The sequence below is a fragment of the Bos indicus x Bos taurus genome, chromosome 11 (genome assembly GCF_003369695.1).
Source record: "Bos indicus x Bos taurus breed Angus x Brahman F1 hybrid chromosome 11, Bos_hybrid_MaternalHap_v2.0, whole genome shotgun sequence".
NCBI classification, from domain to species: Eukaryota; Metazoa; Chordata; class Mammalia; order Artiodactyla; family Bovidae; genus Bos; species Bos indicus x Bos taurus.
Window position 1 is genome coordinate 19596086 of NC_040086.1, and position 23986 is coordinate 19620071.

The 23986-nt window shown below is 38.4% G+C and overlaps 2 protein-coding genes across 7 annotated transcripts in view; one reads left to right on the forward strand and one right to left on the reverse strand.

The window, feature by feature from the left end:
* Nucleotides 1-22864, forward strand: NDUFAF7 (NADH:ubiquinone oxidoreductase complex assembly factor 7). 2 transcript variants are annotated; one of them, XR_003513304.1, is made up of 11 exons: nucleotides 1-112; nucleotides 394-557; nucleotides 2089-2169; nucleotides 3114-3224; nucleotides 9961-10174; nucleotides 11216-11274; nucleotides 11993-12103; nucleotides 14576-14719; nucleotides 15560-15733; nucleotides 16249-16540; nucleotides 21224-22864. XR_003513304.1 is itself a non-coding variant. In XM_027555020.1 (10 exons), exons 1-10 carry the CDS (start codon nucleotides 61-63, stop codon nucleotides 16462-16464), a joined length of 1326 nt encoding a protein of 441 aa, XP_027410821.1. In that variant the 5' UTR covers nucleotides 1-60; the 3' UTR covers nucleotides 16465-16723. The 2 variants fall into 2 exon arrangements, 1 of the variants encoding a protein (XP_027410821.1); XM_027555020.1 differs by lacking the exon at nucleotides 21224-22864 and having other exon boundaries at nucleotides 16249-16723.
* PRKD3 (protein kinase D3) overlaps nucleotides 18851-23986 on the reverse strand; it is an 87031-nt gene continuing 81895 nt past the window's right edge. For 3 of the 5 annotated variants that reach the window (XM_027555018.1, XM_027555015.1, XM_027555017.1), the window contains 2 exons: nucleotides 22345-22430; nucleotides 18859-21485 (listed from right to left, as the gene is read on the reverse strand). In XM_027555018.1, the coding sequence (XP_027410819.1) occupies nucleotides 21312-21485; nucleotides 22345-22430 (260 nt within the window). In that variant the 3' untranslated portion in view covers nucleotides 18859-21311. Of the gene's footprint in view, nucleotides 21486-22344; nucleotides 22431-23986 lie in introns of all 5 variants that reach the window. The other 2 variants (XM_027555014.1, XM_027555019.1) reach the window with 2 other exon arrangements.

Genomic DNA, 23986 nt, shown 5'->3' on the forward strand with positions numbered 1-23986 from the left:
CACTGGAAACAGACGCAATCCCCACTTCCGGGCGGAGCTTTACTGCAGGCGAAGTTAGGGATGAACTTCTTGGCGGCAGCCGGCGTTAGGCGGCTGTGCGCAATGCGCGCAGGTAAGAGATTGCGGTGCTCAAAGCCTTGTTGCCTTGGAAACCGTCCGGGACGCCTTCCTCAGTTGAGAGGACTCTGGGGCGCTCTGGGCTGCAGACTGGAGTCCAGCCTAAGACATGGAATGGCTGTGTGGTCTTGGGCCGATTGTGGCCCGAGACCGCTTTCCTGGCTTTGGCTAAGTGAAAGGTTGACGAAGCCGCCTTGAAATCACTCAGGCTGCTGTGTCAACACTTAAGATTTCTAATGAGTTCCGGTTAATGGTTTTTTGTTTTTTTTTTTGCAGTCCTTCCTTGCCTTTGGAGAGGAAAGTACTTCAGCTCTGGGAATGAGCCTGCAGAAAACAATACTGTGACCCCCATGCTGAGGCATCTTATATACAAAATCAAGTCTACTGGTCCCATCACTGTGGCCGAGTACATGAAGGAGGTCTTGACGAACCCAGCCAAGGTATGGGTCGGGGCACCAGGCCACCAGGCCCACTCGAGCAGCGCTGTCAGGTGTGAAACAGGAGGATGTGCGCAGAGGAGCCCGAGGGCCCTCAGCCCTAGCGGGAGCCTCCCAGGGCAAAAGTCAGGCTTGAAAACCTTTAGTTCAGTTCAGTCGCTCAGTCGTGTCCGACTCTTTGCGACTTCATGGACTGCAGCACGCCAGGTTTCCCTATCCATCATCAACTCCTGGAGCTTGCTCAAACCCATGTCCATTGAGTTGGTGATGCCATCCAACCATCTCATCCTCTGTCGTCCCCTTCTCCTCCTGTCTTCAGTCTTTCCCAGCATCAGGGTCTTTTCCAATGAGTCAGTTCTTTGCATCAGCTGACCAAAGTATTGAAGACCTTGGGACAGATAAATCAATCTGTCAATTGGTCAGAGCTGGGTGAAGTCAGCGGCAGTGTCATTAAAGAGAGGACACGTTCCAAAGATGTTAAGGAGACAATGTAACCAATTGGATTTATGAGATGAGGAAGGATGACTTCCCTACTTGGGTTTATGGTAGTTGTTGGAGTTATTTTTCAGGAAGAAGAGAATACAGGAGTAGGAAGAGGTAGGACAGAGTTGAGTTCAGTGGATGAATTTGAAGTGTTTGTGGGACTCAGGTGGCATGTGCAGTAGGCAACAGGAAGTATGGATTTGGTGCTTGGAAAGCTGTGTTGTGAAGGCATCAGCAGGCACTGGAAGCATATTCCATTGAGAATGGGAAGTCTGGACCTTTATGTTACAGCATTAGGCATTGTTACAGCTTTCTGACTTTCGTTTCCTTTCTGCTGTACAGAGCCACTTGGTGAAAGCCTGTGGTTCTTTTATTTCAGTGTTTCACTTTTTGTTGGGTTGAATTATGAGATCTGTGGAATCCCAGGGTTCATCTTCCTTTTGCTTTTGGATGTAGTGGAATGACTCAGGGTCCAGAGGTTTAGTAAAAGAAGGGATCCTTTAATGCCTGTATACAGTGCTACAGTGTACCAAAATTTCAGGTAAGGAGAAACTTTAAAACACGCTTACCTGGGTTAGAGTTGAGATCTGCTCTTCATTTATCCATTTGTTGAGGCACCAACTATGGTGCACACTGTTTCAGCCTCTGCAAATACTGCAGTGGACAGTGGAGCACCGCACTTATGTTCTGGTGAGAAAATGAGCCATAAACAAGGAAGCAAATAATTGCACAAGATCACTGTGGATTGTTTTAATTAATTCTGAGGGTGAAAAAGACAAAACCCAGATTGATAGGGATTGGAAGCAAATAGTGTGGTAGGAATAGGGGTTGTGGAAGTGCCTTAGTTATGTTTTTCTAACAGTTCTGCAAAATGACTGTTACTTTGTAAAATCTAGGTAAAGACACTGTTTATTTTGCTTATTTAGAAGAGAGAACTTTCTTATGAAATACTTGTTTTTCTAGTTGTATACGTTATATAAGATTTTGGAGGGGTGTTTTAAAAAGCTTATTTGAAAATTAATGTTTTCTCCATTTTTTTCTTCTTACGTAGGGCTATTACATGAACCGTGACATGCTAGGAGAAGAAGGAGATTTCATTACTTCACCTGAAATAAGTCAGATGTTTGGGGAGGTAATATTCAATGTAAACTATAGAAGAAACTAATTATTACAAACATTTGAGAAAAAAATCAAGTAGTATTATTCTACAGTAGTGTTTTATAAGTTTTGTTTTTTGTGATTCATGAAGTTTTAATTTTTTAGTGGTTTATATACTGAAAGAGAATAATAGAGGTATATAGAGGACATTTAAAAGGTTTATACTTCATGTAGAAAAGGAAATGTAGTCATATGAAGAACAAAAGGAAAGAGAAAGAAAAGAGACAGAAGGTGAGGCATTCGAAAAGAGGAGAACCAGATGAAAAATGAGAGTGGAAGGATGGAGAGAGACAACAGGTGAGGTGTAAAAGGAAGTTGGGAGTACCCAAGAAGGAAGAGAGAAAAGATTAAAAAAAACACTGAGGAATCAGTGGGATCAAGATGTGTGCTAAAGCCCCTATTTCTTATTTAGCTGTATTTATAGTAGATGTCTCCCTTGAGGAAACTTTGAATTCTTTTCAGGAATTCTAGTTCATTTATTTCCTTATATAATCTTGGATCAATTTAGAAATAGGAAATAGTACACAAAAGGAAGAAGAATCTAGGCATTAAAAAATATTAACTATCACTTAAAGCCATGTAATTATTGAAATTGCATGAATATGAAGAAATGGCCTAATCATACTTCATATGTCTGTTCGCTTTCAAGTACCAGTACCTTTCAGTATGTGTCATGAGACCTTTTATAATGGAGGCTGCCTTTTAGCTAGGTGTTTTCTTCTGTGACTAAGCATCGTAAGTGGTATGTGTTGTACTGCGAAGTTCCTATGTGTGTATACATATATGAACTTGTTGAATAACATGTATAGTTGTTTGCAAACATTTTGCTTTCTGGTATAAAGTCTGTTTACATAGTTTTATATCCTGGTATCCTTTTATGCTTTATAATGCTCAAATGTAGTTCTTTCCTTCTCACAGCTCCTAGGGATATGGTTCATCAGTGAATGGATAGCCGCTGGAAAAAATGCAGCTTTCCAACTGGTGGAACTAGGCCCAGGCAAGGGAACCCTCTTGGGAGATATTTTGAGGGTAAGTAACAAAGTCTCATGTACCTGAATCTTGTTATCTGTTTTAAAAATTAGTTTCATTTATTTTTAACGTGCATGGGCTTTCTCTAGTTACAGCAAATGGGGGCGACTCTCTAGTTGTGGTGCGAGGCCTTCTCACTGCAGTGACTTCTCTTGTTACAGAGCACAAGGTCCAGGGTGCATGGGCTTCAGTATGTCGCGGGGCGCAGGCTCTGGAGTACAGGCTGAGTAGCTGTGGCTCAGGGCCTAAGTTGCCCCACATCATGTGGAATCTTCCTAGACCAGGGTTGAACCTGCGTCCCCTTCATTGGAGGTGGATTCTTAACCACTGGACCACCAAGAAAGTCCAGAATCTTGTTACTTTTAACCGAGGTGAAAACTTTGTTGATTTCCTTGGCTTTCAGCCTTACTTCCTTCTCTCATATTTCTCAGCTAAAATATAATGTCAAGGTAATATAATGAATCATTACTTATTATCTGTTTGTAATCTTAAAAAGTGGGGGTTTGGGGAGAATGTGAGTTAAAAAGTATAAGACATTTAGAAGACATTATGGAAGAATGTATTCATCTTTTGAGTAGGGAGTTTTTAAAATTGATGTAAAAAAGCAGAAGCCACAAAGAAAAAGATTAATAATTTCCATTATGTTAAAATTAAGAACTTTTTTGTTCTTTAAAAAAACTAGGAACTTTTTGTTCTTCAAAGATACCGTAAAGTGACAAGACAAAGCACAAAGTGGGAGGAGTTATTTTTAACACATACAACTAACAAGGAACTGACGTTAGAATACAGAAAAAACTCCTTTAAATCCATAAGAAAGTGACAGAGAACTCAACAGAAGGGCCAAGCCAAAGATGTAAACAGACCTGTCATAGAAGAGGAAATCCATATGATCAACAAATACAAAAAGATGCTCAGACTCATTGGTAGTCAGAGAAATGAAAGTTAAAATCACAGTGAGAAACCATTCTGCTCAAAATTAGAAAGACTTGGTGAGGATGAGGAGCAAGGGGACTCTCACATGCTGCTTATAAGTATAATTTGGTGTAACTCCTGTGACTAGCTATTGGACATTATCTGTTAACATCAAAGTCACTCATATTGTGTGACCCAAAATAAATTGTGAGTTTATTTTGCATGTACGTGACAATTTATGTAAAAAAGAAAAAAAAAAAACACCCATTCAGTTTCAAGAAATTAAAATTTCCTGATGTTATGTAATTTCTGCTTGAAATTAGGAATTGAAATTTTTTTTAAATTTACAATTGTCTAATGAAGAAGAATCATTATATTGTATGGCTCGGAGTGGAAAAGACCTACTGACTTACGTTTTCAGGGGTCAATTTTGTATCTTTTTAAATTGACAAAGTCATTTGAATATAAAATAATAAAATTCTCAAACAATATTGTGTCTCAAGCACCTTAAAAATTAAGCCCACAGGTATTTTTCTTGACATTTTTTTTTATTGAAGTATAGTTGATTGACAGTGTTTCAGGTTATAGCAAAGTGATTATATATATTTATTTTCAGATTATTTTCAATTCTAGGTTATTATAAGATACTAAATATAGTTCCTTGTTGTTCACCTGTTTTATGGTTCTTGCTGGTCCTTGTTGTTCACCTGTTTTATATATATGGTAGAGTGTATGTGTTAATACCACGTCCTTCATCCTTGCCTCCCTCTAATCCAACTGTGAGGTTTGTTTTTTGGAAAGAAAATGTTTGGCTTTATCAATTGCCCTGCCTACGCGTCTTCAGTAGCTACCCTCTGACCAATACAAGATATTCACAACCATTTGCCATACCCTAAATGCTGTGCTCCAAACTATATGCACCAAACTACCCACAGGTCTTAAAAATGTCTTGAGGATGCTTCCCTATTTCAAGTTCTAAGAACTCTGAAACAGCCAAAGAATATAAGGAAAAATAGCCAAAGGTATAATTACAGATGTTTTATTTTTGATCAGATTTCTGAAGGATATTTCTCTTCGCTTCAGTTCAGTTGCTCAGTTGTGTCTGACTCTTTGTGACCCCATGAACTACAGCATGCCAGGCCTCCCTGTCCATCACCAACTCCCAGGGTCTACCCAAACCTATGTCCATTGAGTCGGTGATGGCATTCAACCATGTCATCCTCTGACGTCCCCTTCTCCTCCACCCTCAATCCTTCCCAAATCAGGGTCTTTTCAAATGAGTCAGCTCTTCGCATTAGGTGGCCAAAGTATTGGAGTTTCAGTGTCAACATCAGTCCTTCCAATAAACACTCAGGACTGATCTCTTTTAGCATGGACTGGTTGGATCTCCTAGGAGTCCAAGGGACTCTCAAGAGTCTTCTCCAACACCACAGTTCAAAAGCATCAATTCTTCAGAGCTCAGATTTCTTTATAGTTCAACTCTCAAATTTTTCTGTTAGGAAGAAGTTTTCCATATGTAGTTTCATCTCAAAACTGAATTTGAAAAAGTCGTCTTGTCCTTATCAGTCTGCATCTGCATATACAGATCTCAAAAGTACGATGCATATCACCAGTGAATATTAAATTCAAGTGAAAAAAAATTGATGTACTTACACAGTTAGCATTGAATATTTTGCATTAATGTGTATTGATAAAACATTAGTATATTTGGTTTTTTTCTCCTTATGTTTACAATGGCAAAAAAAACAAAGTATATGTAGCTAAGGAAAAATTGAAATGGAAAGAATCTCAAAGTTAAACTGTGAAGTTATTCAGTTCAGTTCAGTTCAGTTGCTCAGTCGTGTCTGACTCTTTGTGACCCCATGAATTGCAACACGCCAGGCCTCCCTGTCCATCACCAACTCCCGGAGTTCACTCAAACTCATGTCCATCGAGTTGGTGATGCCATCCAGCCATCTCATTCTCTGTCCTCCCCTTCTCCTCCTGCCCCCAATCCCTCCCAGCATCACAGTCTTTTCCAATGAGTCAACTCGTCACAGGAGGTGGCCAAAGTACTGGAGTTTCAGCTTTAGCATCATTGCTTCCAAAGAATACCCAGGGCTGATCTCCTCCAGAATGGACTGGTGGGATCTCCTTGTAGTCCAAGGGACTCTCAAGAGTCTTCTCCAACACCACAGTTCAAAAGCATCAATTCTTCGGTGCTCAGCTGTCTTCACAGTCCAACTCTCACATCCATACATAGGGACCATTGGAAAAACCATAGCCTTGACTAGACGGACCTTTGTTGGCAAAGTAATGTCTCTGCTTTTGAATATGCTATCTAGGTTGGTCATAACTTTCCTTCCAAGGAGTAAGCATCTTTTAATTTCATGGCTGCAGTCACCATCTGTAGTGAATTTGGAGCCCCCAAAAATAAAGTCTGACACTGCTTCCACTGTTTCCCCATCCATTTCCCATGAAGTGGTGGGACCGGATGCCATGATCTTTGTTTTCTGAATGTTGAGCTTTGAGCCAACTTTTTCACTCTCCACTTTCACTTTCATCAAGAGGCTTTTGAGTTCTTCTTCACTTTCTGCCATAAGGGTGGTGTCATCTGCATATCTGAGGTTATTGATATTTCTCCTGGCAGTCTTGATTCCAGTTTGTGCTTCTTCCAGCCCAGCGTTTCTCATGATGTACTCTGCATGTAAGTTAAATAAGCAGGGTGACAATATACAGCCTTGATGTACTCCTTTTCCTATTTGGAACCAGTCTGTTGTTCCATGTCCAGTTCTAACTGTTGCTTCCTGACCTGCATATAGGTTTCTCAAGAGGCAGGTCAGGTGGTCTGGTATTCCCATCTCTTTCAGAATTTTCCACAGTTTATTGTGATCCACACAGTCAAAGGCTTTGGCATAGTCAATAAAGCAGAAATAGATGTTTTTCTGGAACTCTCTTGCTTTTTCCATGATCCAGAGGATGTTGGCAATTTGATCTCTGGTTCCTCTGCCTTTTCTAAAACCAGTGTGAACATCTGGAAGTTCATGGTTCACGTATTGCTGAAGCCTGGCTTGGAGAATTTTGAGCATTACTTTACTAGCGTGTGAGATGAGTGCAATTGTGTGGTAGTTTGAGCATTCTTTGGCATTGCCTTTCTTTGGGATTGGAATGAAAACTGACCTTTTCCAGTCCTGTGGCCACTGCTGAGTTTTCCAAATTTGCTGGCGTATTGAGTGCAGCACTTTCACAGCATCATCTTCCAGGATTTGAAATAGCTCAACTGGAATTCCATCACCTCCACTAGCTTTGTTTGTAGTGATGCTTTCTAAGGCCCACTTGACTTCACATTCCAAGTTGTCTGGTCTAGGTGAGTGATCACACCATCATGATTATCTTGGTCGTGAAGATCTTTTTTGTACAGTTCTTCTGTGTGTTCTTGCCACCTCTTCTTAATATCTTCTGCTTCTGTTAGGTCCATACCATTTCTGTCCTTTATCGAGCCCATCTTTGCATGAAACGTTCCCTTGATATCTCTAATGTTCTTGAAGAGATCCCTAGTCTTTCCCATTCTGTTGTTTTCCTCTGTTTCTTTGCATTGATCTCTGAGGAAGGCTTTCTTATCTCTTCTTGCTATTTGGAACTCTGCATTCAGATGCTTATGTCTTTCCTTTTTCCTTTGCTTTTCACTTCTTTTCACAGCTATTTGTAAGCCCTCCCCAGACAGCTATTTTGCTTTTTTGCATTTCTTTTCCATGGGGATGGTCTTGATCCCTGTCTCCTGTACAGTGTCATGAACCTCTGTCCATAGTTCATCAGGCACTAAGTCTATCAGATTCAGTCCCTTAAATCTATTTCTCACTTCCACTGTATAATCATAAGGGATTTGATTTAGGTCATACCTGAATGGTCTAGTGGTTTTCCCTACTTTCTTCAATTTAAGTCTGAATTTGGCAATAAGGAGTTCATGGTCTGAGCCACAGTCAGCTCCTGGTCTTGTTTTTGCTGACTGTATAGAGCTTCTCCATCTTTGGCTGCAAAGAATATAATCAATCTGATTTCAGTGTTGGCCATCTGGTGATGTCCATGTGTAGAGTCTTCTCTTGTGTTTTTGGAAGAGGGTGTTTGCTATGACCAGTGCGTTCTCTTGGCAAAATCTATTAGCCTTTGCCCTGCTTCATTCTGTATTCCAAGGCCAAATTTGCCTGTTATTCCAGGTGTTCCTTGACTTCCTACTTTGCATTCCAGTCCCCTATAATGAAAAGGACATTTTTTTTGGGGTGTTAGTTCTAGAAGGTCTTGTAGGTCTTCATAGAACCGTTCAACTTCAGCTTCTTCAGCGTTACTGGTTGGGGCATAGGCTTGGATTACCGTGATATTGAATGGTTTGCCTTGGAAATGAACAAAGATCATTCTGTCTTTTTTGAGATTGCATCTAAGTACTGCATTTCGGACTCTTGTTGACCGTGATGGCTACTCCATTTCTTCTAAGGGATTCCTGCCCACAGTAGTAGATATAATGGTCATCTGAGTTAAATTCACCCATTCCAGTCCATTTTAGTTCGCTGATTCCTAGAATGTCGACGTTCACTCTTGCCATCTCCTGTTTGACCACTTCCAATTTGCCTTGATTCATGGACCTGACAGTCCAGGTTCCTGTGCAGTATTGCTCTTTACAGCATCGGAACTTGCTTCTATCACCAGTCACATCCACAACTGAGTGTTGTTTTTGCTTTGGCTCCATCTCTTCATTCTTTCTTGTGTTATTTCTCCACTGATCTCCAGTAGCATATCAGGCACTACCCACCTGGGGAGTTCATCTTTCAGTGTCCTAACTTTTTGGCTTTTCATACTGTTTATGGGGTTCTCAAGGCTAGAATACTGAAGTGGTTTGCCATTCCATTCTCCAGTGGACCACATTCTGTCAGACCTCTCCACCATGACCCGTATGTCTTGGGTGGCCCCACACGGCATGGCTTAGTTTCATTGAGTTAGACAAGGCTGTGGTCCGTGTGATCAGATTGACTAGTTTTCTGTGATTGTGGTTTCAGTGTGTCTGCCCTCTGATGCCCTCTCACAACACCTACCATCTTACTTGGGTTTCTCTTACCTTGGACGTGGGGTATCTCTTCACGGCTGCTGCAGCAAAGCACAGCCACTGCTCCTTACCTTGGACAAGGGGTATCTCCTCACGGTTGCCCCTCCTGACCTTGAACATGGAATAGCTCCTCTCTGCCCTCCTGCACCCACGCAGCTGGTACTCCTTGGACGTGGGGTTGCTTCACTAATAATGTGAGGTTATTAGTGCTGTTCAAATCCGATTTCTTGTGGATACATTCTGATCATCTCGGTGAGACTGTTTTATAGACAGGGAAGCTTTTTAAAATCAAGCCTAGCTCTCTGTCCATGAACATGCTATGTGGCACCAGGTGTCACATATTCAATTTCCAGGTCTTACAAGTAATAAATCTCCATTTTTTCAAAGTTAAAATCAAGGCCATATAAATTTTATTTCCTTGGTCTTTTTTAGACTCCCTAATCTGGATAATTGTTTTTATTGGATGCTAAAGCTTTTATTTTCATTTGTCAGTCATAATTCTAATTTTTATCAGTAGGAAAGCAAATGGTACTGTAGACTGTTCATTTCTCATATAGACTATGTTTAATAACTCCAATAAGTTTTGGTTCTTACAGACTGCTGGAGAGTGACCTGTGTGAAGAAGAAATTTCTCTGAAACCAGCTATTACTTCTACTCTGATACTGACAAATTATTGAAATAAATGGCTAGAAAAACCTAAAATCTATTCAACAGTCTGTATTTTGCCAATTTCTTCTTTTTATATTTAGGTATTTAGTCAGCTTGGGTCTTTGCTGAAAAACTGTGACATTTCACTACATCTGGTAGAGGTGAGCCAGAAATTAAGTGAGATTCAAGCATTAACGTTGACTGAAGAGAAGGTCCCATTAGAGCGAAATGCTGAATCCCCAGTATATATGAAAGGTGTCACTAAATCTGGAATTCCAGTTTCCTGGTACCGAGATCTTCAAGATGTTCCAAAAGGTAATTATTTTACTTTGATTAATGAAAGAATTTTGATCACAGCCCCTCACAGTGATATGTGAGCACAACCTTGTTTTGCAATATAATAGACTGAGTTAGTGCTGCCAATTCCCTTACTTATAGAGATTAACAAACATTTTTTTTCTGGAGAAGAGCATTGTGTTAGAAAATAAAATCACCTAACATTGAGAAGCAGTGAATTTCATGCAGTGTTGCAAAAACCAGACAAAACCAAAATAGGGATCTCTGTTGTATACTTCAGTTTTTCCCGACCCCCTAAGATAGTACTGATGATGAAGCAGCCCAAGGCAGTCGGGCTGAAGGAAGCAATGTTAGGAAATTAGTTTACTTTTTTAGTTAAAAATTATTTATTTGGCCACACTGGGTCTTAGTTGCGGCTCATGGGAACTTCCATCTTTGTTGCGGCATGTAGAATCTGTTATTAATAGTTACAGCATATGGGATCTAGTTCCCTAAACAGGAATTGACCCAGGTACCCTGCATTGGGAGCATGGAGTCTTAGCCACTGGACCACCAGGAAGTCCCTTAGATGAGTTTAATATTGTCGTCTTTGGATTATCCTTACTTGTAAAGGGTGGTGGAGAAATCCTAGTATTCCTCAAGAATGTTATATTGACGAGCCCCAGGTCAAACCTAAAGTGGTATCGCCTGACTCTGGCCAAGGTGCCACAGCCGTTCCTGGCCTTCACCATCTCATTTGATTTTAGGAAATTCAAATCCTCTTCTAGCTAACAGATTTGAGTTCTGATTCATTTCATTCTTAGTGATGCATTAAAGATTAAACTGATGATTGGGATCCTCTGTGTGGACAGTGAGAATAGTGATAGTTCCTCCTGTGTAAGTTCTGCACCGTAGGTTTCCTGTGAAGAGGTGGATGATTCTGTGAAAGTGGTAATTACGCAAGCACCACAACTCCCCATATGAAGAACTATGCATTCTCTTTTTGCTAATGTCCAAAAGAACCAATTTATTGCCTTGAAAATGCTGAAGTGTTAATTTCTCTCTTCTGTTTTTAAATAGAGTACAGCTTTTATCTCGCACATGAATTTTTCGATGTTCTTCCTGTGCATAAGTTTCAGGTACTGATGGGAAAGAAGTCACATTTATAATTGAATAACAAAGGGCCTTTTGTTGTAAGAATAAACATTTATGGTGTTTAATTTTTACTGTTTGAAGCTAGCTATATTTGGAAGTTTGATGACTATAAATAATTGAAAATAATTGAAACGCAAAAGTGAAATATTAAGGATTCTTAATTCTCTTAGGATAATTATTAAGAATTCTTAATTCTTCTGGGATAAAGATGTATGGGAATATGAGATGGTAAATGATTATAGTACAATGAAGGATAACTTTTTTAGGAAATATTTTTAAATTCTAAGAATTAAAATTTTTCTTCATTCTTTCTGTGAGGAAATTTAAAATTTGGTAGCAGTGCATGTGTACTGGTAACTTCTAGGGCTAAGAGTATATGTTAATATTATTATGTAGCAATTTGTTGGTGAAGCTTCTGATTAGTCCTTCTAAGTCTGTTTTCTGTTTTGGGGGCACTTACCATGTTGCTTACTTTCTCCTCCACTTCTTATCTAAGCAACATTAATAGTTTGCATCTGTCAGTCTACTCATATTATTCAAAGGAAATGAAGTAATGCCTTTAAATAATTTCAAGTGGTAAAGTGTTCTGTAAATGTTATTTATCTAGCTTATATATGATAAGAAGAGAAGATTTGCTATTTTGATAAAAGCAGTTTTGAGAACAGACTTGCAGAAATTTCTTTTTTTGTTATTTGTGTTTAGAAAACCCCACACGGATGGCGAGAAGTACTTGTTGATATTGACCCACAGGTTTCTGATAAACTGAGATTTGTTTTGGCGCCATGTGCCACCCCAGCAGAAGCGTTCATACAAGTAGGAATAAGTTTTTTTTTTTTTCGTAAGTTTATTGCCAACCCAATCTTCGGTCTTATTTTCTGAGTTCCTATTTTAGAGTTCCTTGTCACATTTAAGAGCTTTTTATTGATAGTGGAAATCCATAGGATCTGTCAGAATGGGTTCAAGTCATTCCTTGGCTGTGTGAGCTTCATGTAATAAGAATTTAAGTGCTTACCCAGCAAGTTCTGGGTCTGTCTGTCTCCCGCAGTTCTCCATCAAATGGTGACAATATTGTTTACTTGACAGGAAGTTATGTGTCTGTGAAAACAGTGTTGTACAGTGTATAGTAAAGTAGCAATAACAATATTTGTTAAATACCTTGTATTACTCTAGTTTCTCATTCAATTCTCAAAACTACCCTTAGGTCAGTTTTATTATCACTCTCTTTGGGCTACTGTTGGAGCATGCATTTTTTCTCAAATCTAAATTTGGGTGAAAGAGAAAAAAGGCATGCTTCAACAGTATGGCACATGATTCTAGTCTGATTTTAGTCTGCCAAATGGTGGATGTACTGCTGCATAATCTCAAGAGGCTACAGATCTTAGGTTTGGGTTTAATGATTCAAAAATCCTTTACTTCCCAGGCATGTTTGGGCTTTAGATTGCCTGTTTTATCCCACCCACCTCCCCTTTTTTGAGCTGAGAAAAAAAGGATTACTTTCTAGACCATAACTAAGGATTTCTGCCTCAGAAGTTATTGATTTTACAAGCTTTTAAACATAAACCTGTGAATTAAGTTTTCTTTGCAAAGCATAGATTTAAAATATCAGCCTAAGTGTTTGTGAACATTTCTGTGTTTTCATATTGTGGCTACCTAATTTTACCTGAGTGAGAATCAAATTCATAAAGCTTCCAGAAGCTGACCCTCTGAGAGTTGATTGTTGTTAGTTCTTCACTTGAACAGTGTACACTTCGGAGAGATGGGGTGATGACTTCTCCCTCTCATTTGGACGGAGCAAATGGGAATGGAAATCTGTTGTCCTGAAGAGCAAGCAGTGTAGGATGTAAAGAATGCCAGCACAGAACGCTGAGGCCTGTCAGCTTATGCTTGAAACTGGTCCTGTGATTTATGTAGTCACACCACGGAATTTATCAAATAGCATGGGGGGCTTACTTGGTAAAGCCAACTAAGTTAGGATTCCCTGGCAGCTCAGTTGGTAAACAATTTACCTGCAGTGCAGGAGACCTGGGTTTGATCCCTGGGTGGGAAAGATCCCCTGGAGAAGTGAATGGCAACCCACTCCAGTGTTCTTGCCTGGAGAATTCCAGGGACAGAGGAGCCTTGTGGGCTACAGTCCATGGGGTCGCAAAGAGTCCGACATGACTGAGTGACCAACATACACTGGGGGCTTAGTGGTTTATTATTTCATTTAATCCTCACAGTAAGGCTAGAATATGTACTGAGGAACTAGACTGTGAAAGGTGAAGTAACTTGTCTCTAGTAAGCAGTGGATGAGCTGAGACTCACGGGCTGAGTCTGCCTGACTCTATACCTCTTAGACCTGTGCTATTATAGGCAGAGACTTTCTGTTGTTTAGTCACTAAGTCATGTCTGACTATTTGTGACCCCATGAACTGCAGCACGCCAGACTTCCCTGTCCTTCTCCATCTCCCAGAGTTTGCTCAGATTTATGTCCATTGAGTTGGTGATGCCATCTAACCATCTCATCCTCTGCCACCTCAGGGTCTTTTCTAATAGGTGTTAAGAGGGAGCAAAAGTTAATGTATAGTTGCATAATGAAGAAAAAATTTGGTTCAGTAACAGGAATTAGTCAAATTTAATATATACTAATCCAGTTGGCAAGTATTATTATTTATTGTTCATATACTTTCTAAGCCAATATGTACTTCTTGAAGACCCTTAACAGTTGAACATCTTGGGAAATAAGGGCTTCAGGTACATTGACACTGGTTTATAAGCTGGTATTAACTTACAATGTTTAGGGTATATCAGTGGGGTACCTTTTGCCCCCAAAGAAAGCAGATATACTTAATAGGCTCTGTTTTGTTATATTGGATTTATTTCATTTGTTCTTCCAGAACAAGTTTTTAGTGTCTTTTATGTGCCAGACACTGTTCCAGGCAGGCAAAAATCCCTTTCCCATGGTTTCAGCCCAGTGGAATATATTTATATGAATTATGATATAGAAGTAAAATCACTGTAAATAAAATGATAATGTACTTAGCCATCTGGAGGGTTGGGAGGACTTATGGCTTTTTATAAAAGGCATCAAAATAAAATGTGTTTGTAAACTGAGTGGATGGCATCAGAGAACCAAGGAGTTCTATATAATAAAAAGGGTGTCATGTGAAAAGTTGAGTGTAGACAACATATTCATATTGAGAAGGAATTTGTTTTTGTTATAACTGAGAAATGCTCATTGTAGGAAAACCCTAAGGAAACAAGTTTTTTGAATGATGTATTTTGATTCAACTATTCCCTTACTAGAATGATGAAACAAGGGATCATGTGGAAGTGTGTCCTGAGGCTGGTGTTGTTATTCAGGAACTTTCTCAACGCATTTCACTAACTGGAGGTGCTGCCCTGATCGCGGATTATGGTCATGACGGGACTAAGACAGACACCTTCAGAGTATGTATAATCCAGTCACATGATTTATCAGAATTTAACTGGTACAGTTGACGTAGTTGTCATATGTTAGGGTTGAAGTTCATTGAAGATATGTATCTCATTTTGGTTTCTACAGTGTCTGTCCTTGCTGCATTACATATTTTATAATTAATCTATGTTGTTATAATCACCCTTAACCCGGTATTTTACTGTCTACCTTTCCTTTGAACAGGGTCTAGATTGTCTACATTATTCCTTAAGTTGCAGAACCTAGGTTTGCATAGATTCTAGTAAACATCTGAATAATTCAAGTGGGAATTTTCTTAAAAGTTCTTAAAAATTTCTCCTCCCTTCAGTAAAAAAAAAAAAAAAAGTTTAACTTTATTATTATTTATTTTTTTAAAAGAAAAACCTGGAGAGTTTTTTTTAAAACACTGTTCTCTAGATTTACCTCCAGGATTCTGATTTGCTAGGTCTGGGAAGAGTCCAGTAACGTGTTCTCAGGTGATTACGATGCATATAGCTGATGGATACACTTTGTAAAACACCGTCTCAGTTCTGTTAACCTGAGTTCATCTGGAGAATTCTCTCTTTATCACCATGGGCATTAATGAAAATTTTCAACAGATGTCAAAGGCAGCATGTCCAGGCACTACAACACAGTACTTCATAGTGGGTTTTCCGCATAGTATCTCGTTTGAAGAAAGGGTGCTATGTTGTAAGAGTCTGTAAACCCCTGATGTAGGCCATATATTCCTTTTTAACAGTTATGTAAAGTGGACTACATGATAGCATTTCTTTAATCTTGATGATGATAACCGTAAAAGTACAAAAACTCATCATTTAAAAATTATGTTCAAGGGGTTTTGTGGCCACAGGCTTCATGATGTCCTAACTGCCCCGGGAACAGCAGACCTAACAGCTGACGTGGACTTCAGTTACTTGCGTAGAATGTCCCAGGGGAAAGTAGCTTCCCTGGGTCCAGTAGAACAGCAAACTTTTTTAAGAAATATGGGCATTGACGTCCGGCTGAAGGTAATGATTTATCTTATTTCACTATTACTAACTAGTTTAATTTCATAGTATTTCAATAAGTACTGTAAGTAGTGAGTTCACGTGGTCTCGGTGCTCTTATAGTCCGATGCATGGTGTTGTGGTCTTTTCAGCAGTGTGGGGTTCAGTGTAACCAGACCACTTGAGGGTAGAGCAGATTGTAAGTTTCACGCATCTCTGTAAGACTTCCAAATAGTGTTAATGTTTGTTAAGAAAACTTAACTGCCTGTATGGGTATGAATTTTAGAACTGTCTTAAAGACAGCTTAACACTTCAGCGTAGATCAAACCACCTGGGAATGTTTGTTAAACATACAAATCTGTAGGTTTGAGTCACAGCAACCTATGTCTTTAATAAACAGGCCATGATTCTGAGGTAGAGGCTCAAAATCACATTTTTAAGCAGTTTTAATGAATAGTTAATAGTCATTGTATTACTACATATACCTAGGAATTGTTTCTTCTGGTTATTTTTACTAAGACATTTTTTCTTTTCAGATTCTTTTAGATAAAACAGATGACCCATCATTGAGGCAGCAGTTACTTCAGGGGTATAATATGTTAATGAATCCTATGAAGATGGGAGAAAGATTCAACTTTCTTGCCTTGGTACCTCATCAGAGACTTCATGGTAGAAATCATCAGACGAATGCACGTCAGTCAAAACCCTCTCTATCACCTGTAGCTGGGTTTGGTGAACTTGCTTGGCAGTGATATTTCAGTTTGGACTTTTCACCCCCAAGTTGGCCTAAGAAACCAGAATAAAGGGAACATATTTTATATATCACAGGTAAAATTAAGTATTAAAATATTTTCTCTCTTCATAGCCAATAAAAATAAACCATACAGTACCACTGGAAGTTGATCTTTTAAGGTTGTATTTGATTCTTGGTACAAATGTTTGTTCTCAATTTAATGAAACAAATTATTGAGTATCCTCTAATTAATAAAGCTGGTTGTTATAAAGTGTAAACATGAATACTGATTGGTTTAATAACAACTGGAAACAACTGGCCATTCACAGGGGGCTGATTAAATAGAACTAGTTGCTCCGTGGCATGTGAAAATCTTCTGGACCAGGATCGAACCCGTCCCCTGCATCGGTAGGCAGATTCTTATCCACTGTACCACCAGAGAAGTCCGAAAGTGAAAGAAAAAGGAGTTGTTCAGTTGTGTCTGACATTGTGATCCCATGGACTGTATTCCTCCAGGCTTCTCTGTCCATGGAATTCTCCAGGCAGGAGTACCGGAGTGGGTTTGCCTGTTCCCTTCTCCAGGGAATCTTCCCAACCCAGGGAATCGAACCCAGGTCTCCTGCGTGGCAGGCAAATTCTTTACTGTCTGTGCCACCAGGGAAATCCAAGTATGATGTTAAATGGCCTTTATTATATTGAGATAAGTTCCTTCTGTATCAGCTTTGTTGAGTTTTATCATGAATGACTGTTGAGTATTGTTACTTTTTTCTGTCTGTTGAAATGACTGTGTGATTTTAATCCTTTTATTAACGTTGATCACACTGAATGATCTGCAGATAATGTGTCCCTGGAATATATCCCACTTGATCATGGTATATTGTTGAGTTCAGCTTGCTACTTTATGCGGATTTTTGTGTCTTTATTCATCAGAGATACTGGCCTGTAATTTTCTTTTGTAGTCTTTATCTGGTTTTGGTACAAGGGAAATCGTGGCCTTGTAGAATCAATCTGGGAGTGTTCCATTCTCAGTTACTGGAATAGTTTGAGAATAGGTATTAGCTTTTCTTTATATGTTTAGAATTCCTCTGTGAAGCCTGGAGTTTTGGTTTGCTGGTTTTTTTTATTAATTACAAAGTCAATTTCACCACCAGTGATTGGTCTGTTCAGGTTGTCTTGATTCAGTCTTGGTGGGGTAAGTTTCTAAAAATTTGTGCATTTCTTCTAGGTTGATTTGTTGGCATGTAACTATTCATGGTATTCTATTTTTTTGGTATCTTTAGTATTATTTCTCCTCTTTCATTTATTCTGTTTGGGTCCTCTCTTCTCAGTGAGCCTGGCTAAAGACATATCAATTTTATCTTTTCAAAAAACAAGTGCTTGGTTCATTGACGTTTTCTATTGTTGTCTGGACTTTATATTTCCTCTCTTCCTTCCTTCCATATGCTAAGTTTGGGCTTTGTTCTTTTTCTAATTCCTTTAGATGGTAGATTAGGTTGTTTACTTGAAACTTTTTTTTCTTGAGGTAGGCCTTATATTTGCTATGAACTCCCAGTAATCACTATGAAATTTGCCAGTCTGGTTTGAGGGGTGAGAAGTCTTTTTTAATTTGTCCTCCTTTTTGGTATTTGAATTTTTTACAATATGCTTCTGTGAATTTTATAATTAAAACCAAAATTTGATTAAAAAAATTTTAAAGTCACAGTAAAACCAATCAACCTGACATGTACTTAAAACATGAATGAGAGTAAATGCAGACTTAGGAGAAATAATTTTCTAAAATTAGTTAATTCTCTCATTTCCAGATAACTGTCAAGATTTATTTCTGTAAGTTCCCATTCTTTTGGTTCACAGAACTTTTTAATAATACCAGACATGGACTTTCTGAAGAATTATAGTAATAGCCACACAAATTTGAGAGATTAAAAGAATGTTAGCTGTATATCTTCAATTTATAGCTTAACTATATTGGAAGTTCACTGGCAGAGTGTTCAATGAAAATGTCCATAGTTGGCCCTTCCCAATTATTTAATAGTTTTCATGATTAAGGGGAAAGAGTTAGCCAGTGCTTCTTAAAACCTAGAAAAACATAAATTAACTTACTTAAGTCTTTTGGCAGTTGCAATAGTTGAATATTTAATGGTAGTTTCTGAAAAACTTTTAATTATTCCAAACTTTTAAGAAATGAGACCTTGAGGTAATAACCTCAAATTTTGTATAAAATTGTAATAATGAGTTGTTTTTTATTTTAGTCAGATAAAAAAAATCTGTGTTCTTAAATATAGCATTAGTTTCATTTACAAATACTATTTCCAAAACAGTTCTCTTACTAAAGCCTGGGAAAATAACACAACCAAATACAATTTTCTCTGGATACCTCTACTAGCTCAGGTTTCCACATGGAAAAGTACAGTGATATGGAAATACATTTTATTATCAAACTTCAAGGATATTTACAAAAAGTGGGATATAATTAAAAATGTACTAAACAATGTCATTACAGACTTTGTATACATTATCAAATGTTTCTAACAGTTATTTCTTATACAAACATGATGACTTCAAGACAAAAAAGGTTATGCAGGTTATACAGTAACTGGAGAAAATTACTCAATTCCAAATTATCTGACAGTGCCTTTACAGTTTTTTCTAAGAAAACTTCTCAATAACAAAAACAAAGAGTGCAATTAATTTTATGGCTTTTAAAGTTTTATTATATAAGTATAGCAAACAGCATTCCAGTTAATTTTCATCTTACACAGTAAAACCACAATAGGGTGCCTAGGACTCAGAAATTACTTCATTTGAGCACACTGATTGTATAAACAGACTTAGAGAAATTAGGGGAAGTTACCTCCTATCACAGGGAAAATACATTTCCCAAAGGTTTTACATAATTAATTTGCTTTTAGTTTTTTAAATTCCTGTATGAGAATGAAATAGTGAGAGACACTGTGGAATGTCTTCTGGGAATATCTAACGGTAGGCAGTATAGCAGAATGGTTAGCAATAAGGACTCTGGAGACACACTGCCCGGATTCAAACCCACATCCTAACTGTGTGACCTTAGGCAGCTAGTTAATTTTCCTGTGCCTCACTTTCCTTATCTGTGAGACAAAGTTCGATGACTTATCCATGTCTCCTGTGAGGGAAAAACATGTAAAGAGCTCAGAACAGAGGAGCACTGGTGTTTGCTTCCATTCTCTCAAGGGTATTTTTAGCCCTACACAAGGGAGCAGCTTCAGGGATCTCTGAAGGCCCTCTCATTCTGTTCACAAGAACATTCTTTTGCTATCTCAGATTCCATGGGAAATGACAGTTAACACTTTTATAACTTTTAGCTTATAAATATCTGATCTTCACAACAACATTAAGGAAGACAGAGGCAGGAATTATAATCTTTATTTTATAGATTGAGGAGCTCAAAGCTCAGCCAGGTTGTCACCTGCCGAGGTCAACACAGCTTAAGAGTGGAGCCAGATTTTTGGGCTTCACATCTTTTGTTCTTTTTGGAGGGGGAAAAAAAACATTCACAGTGATTATTTAGGAATCAAGAAACACAAAGCCCCTAGATTTTTTATAAGTGGATAGTCCTAGATCTTTAACTTTTTTGGGGGAAACTATTAGTAACTTTTAAAAGCTATGAAAAAATCTAACCTCTTAAATATGATGTTAGGGTACAAAAACTGTCTTTAGCTGGCTGCTGGAGCTGCAGTGTTTTTAAAAATACTTCATTCTTTCATTTGCTCAGCTGATAATACAGCCCTACTCTTTATAAACTGTTTCATGCTCTACCCCACCCACTCCCCTAAACTGCTGAAAATAATTGATTTAAAAACATTCCAGATATCTGTAAAGCCTTCCAATAAGCTAAGGGAAGAAAAAAAGAATATTGTTTGTTATTCTTTCCTGTAGCATCAACTAACCCTGCACTGTCCCTACTTTTGGCATGTATTTAATTTTCTTCCTCAAATTATACAGTCCCATGTAAAGAGAAATTGTGTGATTAGAGTTCAGATCTGTACCCATTAAATGTTGGAATCTAATGGTGACATCACAACAGCATCAATGGGAATGTGATTATTTAGCAGCAGAGTTGAACTACAGGAAGACGTATGTAACAACTCAGCACTTAGACCAGCAGTTCCTACTCCTGCTTTTGTGTATCAGTTGTCCCAAATAATCTTAGGGGCTGTTGCAACATACAAACAAAAGGTGACAACTTTTCATGTTAAGAGCATATTCAGAATTTCAACCCCAAAGAAATTAGAGCAATACTATTATTTTGGAGTTTAACTGACCTAAAAGAGAAGGGTAAACCAGTTCAGCACTCCCTTTCTAGGCATCTAGGAAAAACCCCTCAGTGCCTCTGTGGTCAGTTAAACAAATGTTTAAAGTCTATAGGAAATGGCATGTTGGTAGCCTCTCAGTTATCTCATAAATGCAAATCTGTTTAGTTATAAACTGTGTAATAACTCTTGTATGATTTGATCAAGCTATGCAATAACTGGACTCTGGCTTGCCTTTTTTCTCCTTTTAAAAAAAATGATGTAAGAACAAGAAAGGAAGATAAATTAAGTGCCACTATTGTACTAAAATGAGCGCTTAGGGAAAAACACAAAAACCAGTTATTGCTTACGTTGTAAAGGTTTATGAAAAGCTTCATCTTGGATTCCATTATGTTTTTATGACTCAGTTTCCCCTCTTGTACCTACTCAGTATGAACTACAGTATCGGTGTCACTGATTCCTTATATTTTCCATATCTTTGCATCCTTTCAGATGACAGCATACAAAGAACAACAGTTACGCAGCAAAACACCAGTCCATGACATGACATGCTTCCTTACTGAAGTTAGCTCACTGATAACTAAGGATCTTCTTCCATGTCGTCTGGATTGGGAGCCATAATGAAGTGCTTTGGGTATACAAGGTTGTGTGTGTATGCATGTATTTCCCAGCGGGCATCGTCACTTTCGTGTGTAATGTAACGTTCACCAATGCGAGTTTCAAATTCTCTAAGGTCAAGCCAAGTCTGATAGTCCTAGGGGAAAAAAAATGAAGATTATGAACAGTAAAAGAAACAAAATACTGTTAACTTGTTTTTTTGCTTAGCACCCTAGTTATGTAATTGACAACCCCTACCCCCTGCTGCTGCTGCTGCTAAGTTGCTTTAGTCATGTCCTATTCTGTGCGACCCCATAGATGGCAGCCCACCAGGCTCCCATGTCCCTGGGATTCTCCAGGCAAGAATACTGGAATGGGTTGCCATTTCAAATACTAGCTATACAATAAGTTCCATTTGTAATACTTTAGGTTAGCAATGTTATACTTTTTCAGATTTAGTCTCTCTCATGAAGGAAGTAACTCTTCTAAAATTAAAAAAAAAAAAAAAAATACTGCCTCAGCCCTCTGAGGTGGTTAATAATAACTATTAATCTGATTACACCTTACTCCTCAAAACAGGGGAAACGTGCTTAGACTCTGTTGTCAGGATAATTTAACAGTTGCTGAGATTAATTATGATTACATCTGTTCTAAAGTTACTTATATCCCTCATTCCCTTTACAGTAATTGTTCTAAAGCTTCTCTCTAGTCTGAAGTTTGGGGGTATCTTTTGATAAATCTATGCAATGGCTTTTAGGGGAATTAAACCAAACATTTAAAATGGCGTATCTGATCTTTTCAATACAAAATATAAACCTTTTGGTGGACATTTTAAAAATAAAATATATTTGACAATATAATGTGTTATGCTCACCTTACAAAAAGGTGAAATAAACACCATAAGGCCCTAAGACATGTAGAATCTGATGATCTATTAAGAGTGGTTTCATTAAGTAAGACAAATCACCACAAACTGCTCAAATGAAGATTGCTAAAGAGAAATACATTGCTTTTACCTGCAGCCAGGGATGACTAAGAGATTTGTCTACGCTGTAACGTTTTCTCATCTTCACTTGAAGTAGGTTGTTTATCAAATCAATTGCTAAGGGAAAAGACAAAATAAGCTATGTGAATCTGAGCACTGACCACCCCAAACCTGTGACTCTGCCCGGAAGGCAGTTCAATCCACAGAAATACACAGTTCAAGATATTTGCTTCTCAAGGACATAGCCTTTAAGCTAACATGTTAGTGACTGATAAATATTTATTGAATTCAGTATACCTGGTTTATTAAGGAGACAGTACAGAATACAAGTTAAAAGTATAGACTGGAGCCCGCCCGCTTGAGCCCAAGTTGTAACTGTGTGTGACATGGGGTCAGTTACTAACTGCACTGTGCCTGTTTGCTCATCTGTAAAATAAGGTTGTTGAGAAGATGAAATAAACTTAATACACACAAAGGGCTCAGAATGATGCTTTTATGTGCTAAGAATTAACCATTACTTTTAAAAATGAATAAAACAGACTCTCTGTACAGTCTGATTTTGTTTTTTTTTTCCCTCCACAATGATGCTATGCTAGTTTTGGGCTTGGAATGGAAAAGAGCCAAAGCCATTCATTGCCTTGCTTCTGCAGATGTAGTTATAGTGAGGTAATAACTTCTTACCAAAAGTTCGTACTTAACAGGTTTTAACAAATAAGTTCATGGTATTTTGGTGTATGTGGTGAGATCTTAGCATGCATATTTTATCCAATTATTTGGAGATGTGGGCTAACTATAAAACCAAAGCAACCATGTAACTACACACTGACAAAATCCTTATGTAACAAGGCCATTGTTACTAAGGTCTGCATCCAGGGATGAGCCACACTAAGGACTATCCTATACTATTTCTAGTTCTATATACTGTCATACCAGTCAAGATTTTCCAGATTTTTTTCCACCCTGTTTTTTCCCCCCAAATTAGTTTAAGTACTAGTTTCTCTATATTCTAAATATCCATTGTTCCTTAAATGGCAGTCTGCTATGTGCATCAGGATCATTCAGTGTGTTTACTAAAATGCATTCCTGAGTAGCAGTACAGCTGGTGAGTCTGAGTCTTAGGGACAGAGCCAGAAGGTCTTTTTAATAACCTCACCAAGTGATTCTGATGTAAGAGGTCTATAGACCACACTGTCCAAGGGGCTCTAAGGTGACTTTGGCAACATCCCCAAACCCTCATATATACTTCTTCCATCGGATCTCTTCATTAACAAGTAAGCCTACTATTTACTATGTTGTCCCTCAAACTTTACCCAGTTGTATTAATCCCTATGATTAGGTCTCATACTGGGCAGAATTTTTAAAAATGTTTTAAGTGGTGTATAAAGAACCTGATTTAGTTCTGAAGGTAAGAAAAGTGACTGTGAAAAGATAGATTACTTCAGGAAAAATATGCCCAACCAGTAGCCTAAGTAGATCATACAGTTTGGAGGGGTTCAGGGAAGACTTCACAGATGAGCCACAAGATCAGGGATCTCTGAAGGGCTGGAAGGGTTTCGACAGCAAGGAGGAGAGCAGGCAGGGGAAAGGTCTAAAGCAAAATGCAGCAAATGACTGAAAGCAGCTTGTGTAGGGCAGCAGTAGCAGAGGAGACCAGAAGGTGAGAACCTGGGCCG

Coding starts and splice junctions, on each gene's coding strand:
- NDUFAF7 (XM_027555020.1), top strand. CDS start 61: ATGAACTTCTTGGCGGCAGCCGGCGTTAGGCGGCTGTGCGCAATGCGC. Junction 113..393: donor GCTGTGCGCAATGCGCGCAG/GTAAGAGATTGC, acceptor TTTTTTTTGCAG/TCCTTCCTTGCCTTTGGAGA. Junction 12,104..14,575: donor CAGCAGAAGCGTTCATACAA/GTAGGAATAAGT, acceptor TTCCCTTACTAG/AATGATGAAACAAGGGATCA.